This window comes from Macrotis lagotis, chromosome 1 (genome assembly GCF_037893015.1).
Source record: "Macrotis lagotis isolate mMagLag1 chromosome 1, bilby.v1.9.chrom.fasta, whole genome shotgun sequence".
In the NCBI taxonomy this organism is placed as follows: domain Eukaryota; kingdom Metazoa; phylum Chordata; class Mammalia; order Peramelemorphia; family Peramelidae; genus Macrotis; species Macrotis lagotis.
Window position 1 is genome coordinate 410,688,382 of NC_133658.1, and position 15,684 is coordinate 410,704,065.

Below are 15,684 nucleotides of genomic sequence, written 5' to 3' on the forward strand. Positions count from 1 at the left end.
AGCTATGTTTGATTATATAGTTGCTTTAATTTTTTATAGAATGACATTTTGTATTAAGTTATTTTTCTATTTGGGACTTACTATGTTATAAGGTACTAATTTGTTAGCATTTTTTCACCAAACTGCAATTAATTTTTCCTAACAGTTTTTGTTGAATAATAGATTCATTTCCCAGTGGTTTGTGTTCTTGGATTTATTGAATGCTAGAAAGTTATTTGCATTTGGTTCTGAATCTTGTTATTTTAATCTATATCAGAGATTTGTTTTTTCTTTTTTATACCCAGTATGAGATTGTTTTAATAATTACTGTTTCATAGAATAATTGGAAATTGAGTGATGCTGACTTACTTTCTATTTTGTTTCATTATTTCCTTGATACCTTTAGCTTGGGTTCATCTATTTAAGTTTTCTTATTGAATTCTGATTTTAATTAATTTAATTGATATTTTAGTTGGTATTAAACCTTCAGATAAATTTGAGTGGTTTTCTCCCTCTCTTCTATATTAACCACAGAAGAAGCAGAATATTGTAGCAGATAAAGAAAACTGTCCTTGGAACTAGGGGAAGACCTAAGTTCAAGTCCTACCCCTGGCACATTCTAATTTTGTATTTGTGAGCAAGTCATTTAAAATCTCAGAGTCTTGGAACAACCCTGTAAAACTTTCAAATTGCAGAGAGAGGGCATTCCTCTCCAGGAGCCCTCTTTATGGTGGTAAAATCACATGTCCCCGTACTTTACATTTAAGTACCCTTCAAGTTCTTTAGTTCTTTTTTTTAATAAACAAAAAAGACTTTCATATGACTAGATAAATTAATTCCCAAATACTTAATACATTTTTTAGATTTTTTCAAGGCAATGGGGTTAAGTGGCTTGCCCAAGGCCACACGGCTAGGTAATTACTAAGTGTCTGAGGTCGGATTTGAACCCAGGTACTCCTGACTCCAAGGCTGGTGCTCTATCCACTGCTCCACCTAGCTGCCCCTACTTAATACATTTTAAGTGGTATTTATTTATAACTTCTGGGTTAATAGTTTATTTTAGGAATATTAATAATTTTGTGTGGTTGTCTTTTTAATCTTATTTTCTTGAAGTTATTATTTTTATGTTTTCTCTTGGATTTTCTAAGTCATCCTATCATAATACCCTCTTTGCTATTAAGATATTAATTTCTTTATTTTCTTACTATTGATAATATGTCTAAAAATTATCAAAAAATAATAAGGCATCCTACTTTCATTCTAGTTTATTAGTTAGCTCTTGGTTTCTGTAATAGTTTTGTTGTTATTAACCCTATTTTTTAATATATATTAAAAATCATAAATAAGTATTGAGTTTTATTCAAGGTTTTTTGTGCATCTGTTGTCATTGCATTTTTGTTTTTTATTTGTGACATTTTATTGTGCTAATTTTTTTTAATGTTAAACTATGCATTCTAAGTATAAATCCATTTTGATTAGCTTTTTTATTATATTTTTGAATTTTACAATTTTTCTCCCAATCTTGTTTCCCTCCCTCCAATTCCACAGAAGTCAGTCTGCTAGTCTTTACATTTTTTCCATATTATACATTGATCAAAATTGAATTTGTTAAGAGAGAAATCATATCCTTAAGGAAAAAATAAAATGTAAGAGATAGCAAAATGACATAATAAGATACCTTTTTTTAAAAATTAAAGGTAATAGTCTTTGGTATTTGTTTAAACTCCACAGTTCTTTCTTTGGTTAGAGATGGCATTATCCATTGCAGATACCCTAAAATTATCACTGATTGTTGCACTGATGAAATGAGCAAATCCATTAAGATTGTTGATCAGTTGTTTTTTTTAAGGATATTATTGTTTTAGAATATTTTTTAAGAATCTTTTTGCCTTTTGAATTGGCTCTCTCATCAATCTGCCCTTTAGTTTTCCTTCACATTGATCCTAGGACAATTTTTAGAAATATACTCAGCTGACATTTGGCAGACTAAACATCTCTCTCTCTCTCTCTCTCTCTCTCTCTCATATATCTGTGTATGTTGTGTATGTGTGTGTGTGTGTGTGTGTATACATGCATACATATCCTCCCCATTTCTCTTTTCTTTCTCCCCTTTTCCCACTTGCCTTTCTTTTTTTTTCTTTGTTTCAGAATCTCATTAAACAGATGCCAGAGCCAGAGCAGCTAAAGATGCTGTCAGAACTAAAGGATGAATATGATGATCTAGCTGAGTCAGAACAGTTTGGTGTAGTGGTGAGTTTGTCAATATTTATCTACCTACCTACACACACACACACACACACACACACACACACACACATACATCCATTGTGAGTGACCATTTCATTCCCTCTTCCCCCCCTTTTAGCCTTGCTCCATCTGAAATCTGGTCTTAGTGTTTTTCATCCATACCCCATTTTAGGATTCTGTTCCTGACACTAGTTCTGAAGCTGCCTCTGTTACCCCACACCTCCCTGTTACTAATTCTTTAGCTGGCTATTCTCTAACCCCTTTGTCTTTCCCATTAGATGGGCGCTGTGCCTCGCCTTCGACCTCGACTCAATGCTATCCTCTTTAAGCTGCAGTTCAATGAACAGGTAGAAAATATCAAGCCAGAGATTGTTTCTGTAACAGCTGCTTGTGAAGAGGTACGAAAGAGTGAGAGTTTTTCTAGCCTTCTGGAATTAACCTTGCTCGTGGGCAACTACATGAATGCTGGGTCCAGGAATGCTGGTGCCTTTGGCTTCAACATTAGCTTCCTCTGCAAGGTGAGAATGGAGAATACAATGTAGAGAGACCAGGGCAAATTTCTAGCTCTTTGAACCAGATAGTAGAGGCTACAGTCTGCTGAGGGTACTTTTGGTTCCAGCTCCATCCCCTGCTCACAGACATTCTCATTCTCAGCTTCGTGACACCAAGTCCACTGATCAGAAGATGACCCTGCTGCATTTCTTGGCTGAAATGTGTGAAAACAGCTACCCTGAAGTCCTTAAATTTCCTGATGAGTTAACTCATGTAGAGAAGGCTAGCAGAGGTGAGTATTGAGGAGAGACTAGATGGCATAGGGAACTGGCAAGTATCTGCTTGGAGAGGGAAGTAAGAGTATTTGGTTGTAGAATGCATTAAACCTCAAAACTAATGAATACATTTGAGTCTAGGGAGATGTAGGGGAAATATGAGTTCATAGTGAAAATACAAAGTGGAGAAGGGCTTCTGTGTTTAAAATTGAGAAGGATATTTAGTAGCATGATGAAAAGAAAGTCATCTTGAGGAAAGGCACTTGTTTTTAAGTGTAAGACTTGACTCTCTTGGTTTTCTAATTCTAAAAACAGACTTTCTTGTCAGAAATTAAGACTTCACTATCTGGGAAGAAGGCAGAGAGAATATAACCTGCTGTAGGAAAGGCTGATTCTCTGTGAGTGGAAGTAATCCAATATATCACACATGTAGCACTTTCCCTTGCTATACACTTCTGCACCAGTCATCTTATTCTCAAACCCTATTCCTCTAACAGATCTAGGGCCAAGACCACAGGAACCAAAGGACAGGAACTCAGTTCATTCGGTTAAACAAGTATTTATTGATCATTTCTTAGTTGTGGGGATTTGCCACATTAAATTCATCACACAATTAATTCTAGGCATCAAGATGGTTAAGAATCTTTTTTTTCTTTTTTTAGGTTTTTGTAAGGCAGATGGGCTTAAGTGGCTTGCCCAAGGCCACACAGCTAGGTAATGGTTAAGAATCTTAATGGAAAGGTTAGGAAAAACTTGCACACATTAGAGAGTATATGTCTCTAAAGGTATATCAAGTCAAATATTAAGAAGTGCTAAATTAAATGAAATCAAGTACCTGAAGCAGTTAGGAAGTGGGAACTCTCTGACTTGAAGAGCTGCTCTTCTAAGGCAAAGATCCTTTCAGGGCTATTAGTTCATTTTTCATTGAAACTTTAAATTCATTATTACCGCATCTGTCTTATGCAGTCTCAGCTGAGAATTTACAGAAAAACCTAGATCTAATGAAGAAGCAGATTTCAGATGTAGAACGAGATGTTCAGAACTTCCCAGCTGCTACTGATGAAAAAGACAAATTTGTGGAGAAAATGACCATATCCTTTCGATGAATGTGAAGAGGGGAGAAACTCAAAGGGGAATAAAAGGGAATTTCTGTGGGACTCAGGAGTAGAAATAAGGAACACATTTTAGTGAGATCTCTTTTGAGGCTAATAGATGATACACTCCTCTCTGGGAATACATAGTTGAAGAAGAATCTAAAGAAGCAAGGCTATTAAGTTTTCTTGGTCCTGTTCCTTTACTCCTTGACCTCACAGCTTTGTAAAGGATGCTCAGGAACAATATAATAAACTACGGATGATGCATTCTAACATGGAAACCCTCTTTAAGGAACTAGGAGATTATTTTCTCTTTGATCCCAAAAAAATGACTGTGGAAGAATTCTTCATGGACTTAAACAATTTCAGGAATATGTTTCTGGTAAGCAAGTAGTCTTTACCTCCAAATCAAGAAATCCTAAGAGTTTTTCTCCCAGAGACTAGCTCAGTTTGCTTAATTATTATGTTTTTTTTACTCATAGCAAGCAGTCAAGGAGAACCAAAAGCGTCGGGAGACAGAGGAAAAGATGCGCCGAGCAAAGCTAGCCAAAGAAAAGGCAGAGAAAGAACGATTAGAAAAACAGCAGAAGAGAGAGCAGCTGATAGATATGAATGCAGGTATGAAGGAAGAACAAGGAATGGGGGTGAAACAATGAGAATGTGCAGAAATTGCTGTTTGAGCAGAGAAAGTGGTGATTTCTGAGTTGGACTCATAACAGCTTTTGGCATGATCCCTCAGATCAATTTTGTGTTTGCTCTGATTTCCTCTGCTAGATTTCCGATTTTTTCCTCTGTTTTTTCTTCTTATCTTCTTCTTAAGCATACAACCTCTTCTTTCATGTTCTCTTGTGTTGTTACTATAAACACATACTCCTCTATTCTACCCATTCGGGAGCTTCTCAGGTCTTTTACAACCTGCACCTCTGTTTACATTATCTCTCTAAGATGGACTCCTAAGCCTCTTCAAGTCCTTTTTGGGGGAGAAAACCACCTCTCCTCTAATTCCTAATTCTTTTCCTCTCCCTCTGACTCTCCTTATCACTGTGACTTGAGAACAGTTACAAAATATGGATTTACAAACCATAGCACAAAGATGCAGTCTTCCCAGGCAACATCCGTCTTTTATTACCAGAAACATTCCTTTGTTGAAACATATGGCTCAAGAGCTCTCTCTTCCCCCCCACCCCCCACACTCACCCTCTCCCCCTCTCCTCTCTCTCTCTCTCTCTCTCTCTCTCTCTCTCTCTCTCTCTGAATCTCTCTCTGTCTCTGTCTGTCTGTCTCTCTTTCTGTCTGTCTCTCTCTCTCTCTGTCTGTCTCTCTCTCTTTGTCTGTCTGTCTCTCTCTCTGTCTGTCTGTCTCTCTCTCTCCCCACTCACACACTTTTGCTACCAGAAGCATTCCTTTGTTGAAACATATGGCCTCAATTACTGCCCCTGTTTCCTGCCTCTGTTCCTTTCCTGCTCAGATTCCTTTCCTATTCCCTTCCCCCCATCTCTGCTCATGTTAGTGACTGCAGAAATTTGATTGTTAAATTTAGCATTTCAAATTTTTAACAGTATCCAACTGAATTCACCTTAATATCTCCTTTCTTTCCTTCTTCCTCCCAGCCCCCTCCTGGCTGTTTCTTCCAAATGAGGGTTAGGGGGTTTTACTTCTGAAATTCCAGGACTAGATTCAAGCTAGTTTAGAGAAACTAAGTAGTTTGTGCCCTATTAAAAGTTAAGAGTTTTTGTTTCGTTTTTAAAGAAAGGCTGTGACTTTTCCTGGTTTTAAACCATCTAGGTCTGTTTGGGGATTTTTTGGAAACTGATTTTAGGGGTTTATTATTTTTCTCCTTGGACCTTTTCCATCCTAGCACCTGTTGAATTCAATCCCTCATAACAACCTAGCTATTGGAGCCTAAAGAAAGAAGCAGTAAAGCCCATTTATTCGTCCTTTTCCAGCCCAAAGCCTTGTAAACAGAGCTTATACCAAGTCTCAACCCAACTAATTTCTTTTGCCTCTCAGCATCTAGCCATAAAATGAAGATCACAGAAGGTGATCTATCTTAACCCATCTCTGGTATGTGTCTGTGGATTGGAATAGAACTAGAAGCTTATTTCCTAAGCCATTGTAGGTATCGGGGGTGGGACAATATATGTTACAGTGAAAACAACATGGAATTAGGAATCAGACTGGTTGAAATCCCAGTATTTTCACCACCAATATGGCCTTGGGGGTCAGCCTCTTGGGGCTTCAGTTTTCTGATGGGTAAGATGAGGGGACCTCTGACATGCCTTCTGTTTTTAAGCCTTTTGATTCTTTATCCCTGGCATTTAAGTGGTGTTAGGGTTTCACCCAGTCAGCAGGGGGCACAACATCCCTATGCCCTGTCATCCTATGGCTGGTAATTGAGTTGGAATGTAGGTCAGCTGCATTGGTCAAATTCAGCAGGCAGGTGGCGCTTGGAACACTTAGCCAGAGCCTTGGAAACGACAGCTGTTTCTGGGGATTCTGCAGTTTCAGGTTTCACCACCCAGGAGTTGTTGCCATGGAAACAGACCTGGGCCATGAGCAAGGATTCTACATTAACTCCTTGTATACCCACAAGGATTGTTCCGCTTATGCCAGAGGGCCTGAGTGGATTGTGGCTCCTTGGGGGGGGGGGGGGGGGCGGGTGCCATTAAGGAGTGATAGAAATTGTGTAGAAATTGACCATTTATTTGTGGCTTCCTCTCTGTCTTCCTTTATCAAAGTGGAACAATCTCTGCTGCAGACATCTAAACAGAATGCCTAGAGCTGTTGGGGGAAGGGAATTTCAGGTCATTTCTACCATTTTAATCTTAGTCTCTGTCTTAAAGACCAGCAATTCTATGTCACGTTACTGACTAGAGGTGGGGTATATCTTGCAAGAAAAGAATTAACTGTTTGCCTTGATCCTAGTAAGGGTAGGCTGTGCCCCTTAATTAATTGAAAGGATTTCAATGATGAAACCTCTTATTTCAGTCACCTTGAAGTAATATGAAAGTATGCACAACTTAGATTTTGAAGCCCCTCTGCCTTTCTACTCTCATCTGTCATTGTGGTTGGAACCATATGGAGCAGTAGAGACCAGACTCAATTCATTTTCTACGTTTGGGGGGGGCAACATGTTAGCAAAACCCAGGCTGCTTAGAAAAAGAGGGTGTTAATATATGAACCAGTTAACTCCATATCCTACTTCATTTCCTTACAGAGGGTGATGAGACCGGTGTGATGGATAGTCTCTTGGAAGCCCTACAGTCAGGTGCAGCATTCCGAAGGAAGAGAGGACCCAGACAAGGTGAGTGGGGGAAATTGATAATAATCATACATTGGCTTTCTATATTCCAGTGTTAAGGACACGAATTCTACTCACTGGAAAAGAACTGACCAAGCTAATTTGTTGATGGAGAGAGCAAGTATGGGCAGTCTGTGAATAAAGAAGTTACCCTACCTGAATTTCCTTCAAATAGAGAAAATCATCTGGTCATCAATGCTTAGGGCTCATTTGCTAACTTAGAGGAGAGCACTGATTTCACTTTTTCTTTCCTGTATCCTAGATCTAGAGCAAGGGAAGCAGAAGGAAGGCAATTTGTTTCTGTGGACATAAGGAGAATGGAAACATTTGTATAGTCAGAATTAGAGTGGATAAAGAGAGTAAGATGATCAGATATCTGAGAGAAGACAGGGATGTGACCCACTCAAAGTATGGAACTGAAGTAGGAAGTGGATTCTGAGTTACATTGACTTGTGCCTGTGTTTGAGAGTGATTTGCTGCAGAAGTGGATTTATAACACTGAACTAGAGTACCTAGGGGAAAGAATAAAGGTGAGTTGAACTATTATTCAGGTAAGGATGTGAGGAGGATGAGTAACTAAAGAAATGGAGAGAAGCAGAGGGACCTAATTAAATGTGGGAAATAGCCAAGCTCTTACTCTTTTTCCTTTCAGCATAGAGAGGCACCTGTCTAGGCTATAGATGCATCATCATGTTTGTTGAAGATTTTTCTCAGGATTGATTGTGCTTTGGTATATGACCAGTTGAATCTTAGGACATGTATTCTCTTTCTCAGAAAGGAAGGAAATGACAACTAAAGGTTTCTTTTAGCCATAGTCTCACTACTAAAAAGGCAAGTATTGTGCTGCTTGCTCTCTGAACATTCTATGGTCCTGCCTGATCTCATCTTTAACCTTGGGACAGTCCTGGAAAAGAAATGGAGCCCATTGTACATAATTACCATAGTAATTAATGTAACTAGTTCCATTCAAGTTAGAGCATGACATACTTATCATCTGTTAATTAATTAGAGAGTTGTTTGACTGTTTAACAGATAATAGAGAGTTGTTTCACTGTTAGAAGCAGGGTATAAAGTAATAGATATAGTTAACTCCATTTCATGTTGTATAGGATAAACTTCAAGATCAACAGGTACTAATCCAAAAATCTGATTTCCATTGGCTAGATTTGGCTAGATTGGAACTATTTACCATCCCTTACCATGACTTGAATAACTAGAAATGGAATGACTATAGAAAATTTAATTGGATGCTAGAATCCTTGGTTATAGCATAATACCACCTTAATCATGTTCCTTAAGAAAACAGAATCCCTTGAGCTGAAGGTAGAAGTGAAATGATGATTTGAAAGGAAACAAGAAGGGAAAGAATATTTCTAAGCATTTTCTGGGTGTAATAGATGTGATCTTTGGGTAGAGTGTTTTGCTTTGATTGATTGAGTCAGTAGGGAGAAGGCAGAGCAGATTGAATTAGTGTTGCTTAGACTTTGCCTATAGACTTAAGTAATGACTAATGATATTTTTCATGTCAACTTGCAGACAAAAGTACCTACACAATCACTGAGGTATACTATAGTTTCACAATAAATATTTCAAACCATTCTTAACTGCAATGCCCTTCAGATTTTTTTTTTTTAACTCTTCAGCTGGGAGTGTACCAGCTATAAGCTTCCATGGAGAATTTCCATCTGACCCTAGAGAATATCTAGTAGAATACACTGGAATTCCAGTGTATAATATTTCCTGTGCATAGATATTCAGACCATTAGTGACTTTCCTTGGCTCTGTCTTCTATCCCTTATTGGAGTGAGAATTCTGGGGTAGCTAGGTGGTGCAGTGACTCAGTGGATAGAGTGAGAATCCAAGATTCAAGGGCTGAGGAAGGAGCATTCACTGGAGCCTTAGTTCCTCTATGGAAAATGAATTAGTTGACAGCTCTTCTGGTTCTTTCTGTGTAGGAGGTTATAGGAGAAATCAGACATTAAATGTACAAGGTGAGGTATTTGTATCCTTGAACCCAGCCATATGTTTGAGAGTAGGCATGGATTGTCACTCATGTCACAGAGGCAATGGTAATTCTATTTGATGATTCTGTCCTGTAATTATTAGTGCCTTCCATTCTGTACACTTCATGAGTGTATAATATCTATTTTCATACAATCATAGCATTATCATCTCTGAATGCATCTGTCAGAAATCTTCAAGAAGGTTAATAGGTCTCATTTTTTGAGGGAAGTATGATGCTTGGATAAAACTCTTGAGTATTACTGAGGAAACATAGGAGACTGGTGGTCAGTAAACTAGGTTCTAGTTCCAACTCTACTTATTGTCTAGCTGTGTTATCTAAGACAAATCAGTTAACTTTCTGGGCTAATCTGTAAAAGTTTAGTGTCAATACAGTTTTAAGCAGCATAGGGGGATGCAGAGAATTAATAAGCTTCATTCTTGGAGATGATAGCTCTACATCCTGCCTCTAAGGCTTCTGGCCTATCCTTTGAGAGCCCTTTATTACTGCCTGCCTTTTTGGCTGCATTATCTGGCTTATTGCCTTATACAGAGGCACTGCTTATATATCTTCACAGCCTGGGTCTGTGAGTGTTCATTTCCAGGGAGGCAGCTGTCCCTATTCAAAGACACCAGCAGATCTTCTCTAGAATGTAAAGGAATGGAAAAAAAAATCTACAGGCCTCTAGGGAGTAACTATCATACAAAAGCCCTTTATTGAGTATGGGGGGGGGGGGTGCCTAGAAGGGAGAAAGGGGGAATTTCAAGGCCAGTTCATTAAAAACAGCCCAGGCTGCTGTGTTCTGCAGTGTGCAAGAACAATGGCTTAAGTGTAGAGGGGAAGAATCTCTGTGATTGTCCTGCAGGAACTTTTTCAGGCTGATGATTCAGTCAGTTTGTGGTTTTAGTGACTCAACTTTATTTCAGTGTCTGAATTGTAGCCTCTTGTACTGACCATCTGCTTAATAGCACAAGAGTCAAAGGAAGAAAGAAATGCATCTCCTTCTTCCCTTCCATCCTTTTCTCCAAGTCCTACTTCCTATCTCTCAGCTCCTACTAATTGGCCATGACTAGACAGAAAATGACAGTGGAAACCCTATTTTTACCCTCAGATAAAACTAGGAGGTAGTAATAAAGTTACCTCAGTGGAATGTTTCTTTTTCCCAGATTTTTAGAGTATTATGAAAAGAAGAAAATACCCACACAACAAAAATAGGACAATAGATATAATTAGGAGTTAATAAATTCTTAAATAGGACATGAATGAAATTTTTAGTATAGCTATGACAGTCCCATCTGTCCCAGTTTCCTCTTCCCTGGGGGAACTTATTCAAAGCACATTTTAACTAATTCCCCTCCTGTGTTCTATAAAGCTTTTTTTCCATCTCATGAACCCTTTGCCATCCTCAGCATTGTGTAGCTTCTTCTTGCTGACTTTTCTCATCAGTATTAATATTATTTGTTAATATGAATAAAATTTCATAAGGGAGAACCTTCTCATATATTCAGTATACTTCTTTGTTTGTATTGTTGTCAAGCCTTTAGTTTTCCCTGGTCTAAAATCAACTAGCTAATAGGGATGGGACAGGGAAGTCACCTTGATCTTGGCTGTTCAAGCTATTCAGTTTGATTACAATGGACAAGTTAGAATATGAATGACCTTGAACTACATTGTGTCTGTCTCTAGTGCTTTAGGTTGTCTAGTGTTAAATGAAAGTATTGCAGATCCTGTATTAACTTTTTTTTTTTGCAAGGCAATGGGGTTAAGTGGCTTGCTCAGGGCCACACAGCTGAGTAATTATTAAGTGTCTGAGGCTGGATTTGAACTCAGGTACTCCTGACTTCAGGGCCGGTGCTCTATCCACTGTGCCACCTAACCCCGTCCCTTATTAACTTCTAAGATGAATTAAGTATAGGTGCATACAATCTATAAAGCATCATCTTTAGCATCTGTGAATATTTGGGCTTGTCCTCAAAATTTTTCCTGGGCAGATGCAGCAGTCTTATTCTACAGAGAAAGAAAATGAGGAACAAGGCATTTCAAGACAGCTCAACATTTAAACTTTGACTCTTTCATCCTGTCTCCTACTTTGACCAGTCTTCTCTTCCTTACAATAGCTGCCCCCAAACTACCTGAAAAAAACTAGGTTATCTCTTTAATCCTGTCCTTTATTTGTCCTGGGTCTAGAATCAGAAGTTTTACCTTATTCTGGGTTTTATTCAATAGCTCTACAAAGAAATTGAACTCAAAGAATCATTACTTCATTGCTTAGAACTTGACCTCAAATCAGAAAATGATGTGGTATTTAGGAATTTATTAATTCCTAATTTTATCTATTGACCTATTTTTGTTCCGTGGGTGGTTTCTTATCATAATTTTCTAAAAATCTTTTCTCATTTCTCTAGAAATGAATTGTGAAGCTGAGGGACAACAAATGACTGCAAAAAAACAAAAAGATTGACAAATCTGGGCAGGTTAAAGGGGTTCCTGGGACTTCAGGTGGACAAGAGGTCATGGAAAGGGAATGTCTAAAGAAAAAAAAAGATAGTAATCAAAAACTTATCCCTTCTTCTAAGGGACATGGTCATCTTGTCAATAAGTTAAGAATTCCTATAGTGACTCTTTGTAGGAAAAAAAAAGCAAAACAAAAAATTCTAGAGAATATCCATTATCTATGGAATTCCTAAGGCATTTATACTCCATGCTGCCTGAGAGGTGTTAAAACTGAAATACAGCAAACTGGAGTGTCAGAGAACTGCTATTGAGAAATATGTTTATTTATTACTTCTTTGCTGTTAGACAGTATTTTGTGCCAGTTAAGTGGAAGAGGAAAAGGAGACTTCTGAGCTGATATCCTTGGGCCAATGTTAGGTGTGCCCCCCAATCCTGACTACCTCCATTGATATTTTCTATGTTGGAGAGAAGCAGTAGGTTTGGGGGGTTATAGAGACTGAGAGTTCATCACAGCTGACGGCCACAGGAAAGAGAGGAGAGGGGGTGGTACTTCCTTGGACTTTCTAATCCAGTTTAGCTCTTCCTCAAATTCTAGGAATATTTCATACATAGACCAGATTCTCCTCTCTTCAGGCTCCCTTCACCTATTGATACCATGATCCCCTCAGCTGCCTCACTGTATTCCATCCTCCATTTTGCCTTACCCTGACCTCCCCCATTTTCCCATACATATTTCCAAATACATGCTGTTTGTACTTAGAGGCCGTGGGAAGGGACAGTAGTTGCAAAGATGTGTGGTAGTGAAGAGCTGCCTTTGTGTCCTAGGGGCACTGAAGCCGTGAGAAACAAGCCCTGCAAACCTAGAAGCCTCTATGGAAATTCCAATGGATAGAGCAGGGGGAGAGAGGGTGCTGTGGTCACTGGTATGAGAATTTGGGGTGTTACTGATGACAGACAGGGCTATAACTGGAATGGAACCTCATCAACTTTTAGCCTCGGATTGCTTCATAACAGGAAATTTAACTTGGAATTCATAGAAAGGGTCTGTGGATAGGTTTCAGGGGGCTCATGATATTTAGCATCTCTTTTCTTTAATTATAAACATTAAAAAACATTACTCTGAGAAAGGGGTTCATAGCCTTTACCAGATTGCCAAAGGGGCCCATGGCACCAAAAATAAGTAAAGAACCCCTGCCCAATGACTATTCTATAGTCAGCAGATGACTCTGCCTACCTTGGCTTATCTTGAAATAAGATCTGTAGCTTCAAGATCACATTATTCAACTAAATGGATAGGATGTTAGGAAGTTTAGGACTTTCTTTTTTCCTTGAGGGTGAAAGCCATTAAGAAAGAGTAATCTGGTCTCAAGGTGTATACCTTCTAGTGAAGTAAGCCCTTTCTAGTGCTTCTGGCTATGAGATATCCTCTGCCACCTGCAGAAGGCTCTTCCAGGATATGGGGATGCTGTCCTGGCTGTGACTAGCTGAACACTGAGCTGACAGAAAGTGAATTTAGCTGTTGACCAAGATGGATTTGAACTCTCTTGTACTTCATTTGACTATTTTATCCTTCTTATTTCACTGAGAGTCCTCCTCTCCACTGTTGATTCTCTTGTTATTCTACATGGCTCTAGGACCTCCCTTTCTCCATAAAGTAGTCTTAACATTAGCCTAAGCCCTGATTTTAAGAACCAGATTTTCCTAGGACTGAGTCTCACATCCCTTCTTTTACAGCCAACAGGAAGGCTGGATGTGCAGTCACCTCTCTTCTTGCTTCAGAGCTGACAAAGGATGATGCCATGACTTCATGTTCTGCTAAGATGCCGAAGATGAATGAGGGAACCAGGGATATACATGATGAAAATAAGGAATTGATTGGTCGTGCGAGTTAGGCCTGGGCTTTGCAGTAACTCTGGCTGAACAGCTACGCCCAAGGCAGCCCTGCCTTGCAGCATGAGCCTGACAGGTCAAGTGGATTTCCCTCTATGGCAGCCAGCCTTCTCTGCCTCCTTTCTTTGGCCTACTGCTCTCTATATAGCATACACAGCTTCAGCTGTCTGGAGGCGAGAAGGAAAGGGCACTGTGGAAGAAGCCCTTGGACACCCACTCAGCACTGGCTGTTGCATTACCAAAGCAGGGACCATCTACGCTGCCTTAACCCTGTCTTTCCTTTGTTATTGTAGTGCCACACCTCAGGTGGCGCCCCACCTGCTTCCTCAGTCCCTGGCTCCAAAGGGGCTCATCCTAAGGTCAATCTTGCTGGACACGTTTTCCTTCTGCTGTCCTGTACCCTGCTGTGGCTTCTCTAGCCCTAGGAACCGCATGGGTCTCTTGAACTTTCTGTCTGTTTTCTTACATCTTTCATTGCTGCCATCATGCTTTCTTCTCCCTCTCAATTTCTATGGATATTTATTGTTTGTGGTGAGGTGCTGGCTGCTGCTTCTAAAGAAATGAGCAACTCTCACCCTCACCCCACCCCAGGAAAGGACCCCTCCTCCCAACTTCACAAAGTAAAAAGAACTGGATCACTACTATCCAGCTATGACATGAAGTAGAGCACCTGAGGAAAAATGAGCCCAAGAGTCTGGGCATTGCTGGACTGGGCATCAAGCCAGGACAGCCTCTCCACACTCTCAGCTTAACTGAGTGTCTCTGCTTACCAACCCTCCCTCTCTTTGTCTTCTATACTTGCCCCCTCAGTGCTTTGTATCCACTGCCCTTGTTATTCTTAGAGCTTTGGCTCATCCCCACCTGAAGTTTCAGCTGTTATATGGCTGCACAAGGCCCCCCCACCCTCTCCAAGTCTCCAGGGAAAGGGGAGGCAGAGCCTCCTGGCTAAGAAATTGTTTTGCAAATGGATCTATTTTTGTATAAGATGTTTTTTAGAAAATATACAAACCCTCCCCCCTTTCCCTCTTCCCTGTCCCCCCCCCCCCCAAATGTGAGAATTCCTGGAATTTCTCCCCTAGGCTTATTATCTCCAGAGACCAGGACCTGCCTCACTGCCCTCATCTGAACCTGTCCTAATGGGGCAGATTCAAATCCCAAGCCCCAAGCAATAGTTCTGGATTATTAATTTCTGAGATCTGTGGGTGGCTTCATACTTTTTCCCTGACCAGAAAAGGCCAGGCCAAGATGCTGAAAGGACCAGGTACTGCTGAGTTTTTATAAATTTAATATATTTGAAGAGCCAAATGTGCAAATGCTAACTGGGCACTATGGGGAGGAGAAAGGTCCTGGGGGGGGGGGGGGGAGAAAGGGTAAAATCATGTGAGTATGATACTCCATAGATATTGTGCCCTCACCCTACACTGGATACAATTTTGTGCCATATTCCCCTAGAATTCCCCAAATTAGGAAATTATCCCTGTCCTCCTATCCCCTTTACTTCCTTACTCATAGATAAGAAGAGGAAAATGGGACCCTTCAAGTGTAAGCCCAGGAATGTAGTTGCTGGGACGAGAGGAAAGGATAGGAGGAAGGGCCAAAGGAAAAAACCTAGAGGCCTCAGGGGCAGAAAGGGAATTCTGGGAGTTGGGGAGGTCAAGAATCCTGGCCTACTAGGATTTGGGGCAACAGCAGCTGCTACAACTTTTTTCAGATGCTGTGGTAGAGGGAGTATTTGGTACTACTCCCCTTGTCCCTCTCTGCTGGCTGACACTCAGACTTTAAGCCTTTCTTTTTTAAATCACTTTTGCTAAGATGCATTTGATAAAAAAAAATAATAAAGAGCAAGATACAAATCTATTTCCCTCGCCTTTTGGGCTTCTGGGACATGTCATCAACTTTGATTTGTTGGATTTATTTGTTTCAAACTGTTAATAAAACATTGGAATGGTA

General features: G+C 39.8%; 1 protein-coding gene across 1 annotated transcript in view; it reads left to right on the forward strand.

Annotated features, from left to right (window-relative positions):
* The window catches only part of DIAPH1 (diaphanous related formin 1), a 90,421-nt gene extending 74,737 nt beyond the window's left edge, over nt 1–15,684 (forward strand). The window contains exons 21-28 of the mRNA XM_074212750.1: nt 2,128–2,229; nt 2,505–2,744; nt 2,881–3,010; nt 3,960–4,083; nt 4,304–4,469; nt 4,570–4,705; nt 7,305–7,391; nt 13,579–15,684. Of these exons, the coding sequence (XP_074068851.1) occupies nt 2,128–2,229; nt 2,505–2,744; nt 2,881–3,010; nt 3,960–4,083; nt 4,304–4,469; nt 4,570–4,705; nt 7,305–7,391; nt 13,579–13,736 (1,143 nt within the window). The 3' untranslated portion in view covers nt 13,737–15,684. The remainder of the gene's footprint in view (nt 1–2,127; nt 2,230–2,504; nt 2,745–2,880; nt 3,011–3,959; nt 4,084–4,303; nt 4,470–4,569; nt 4,706–7,304; nt 7,392–13,578) is intronic.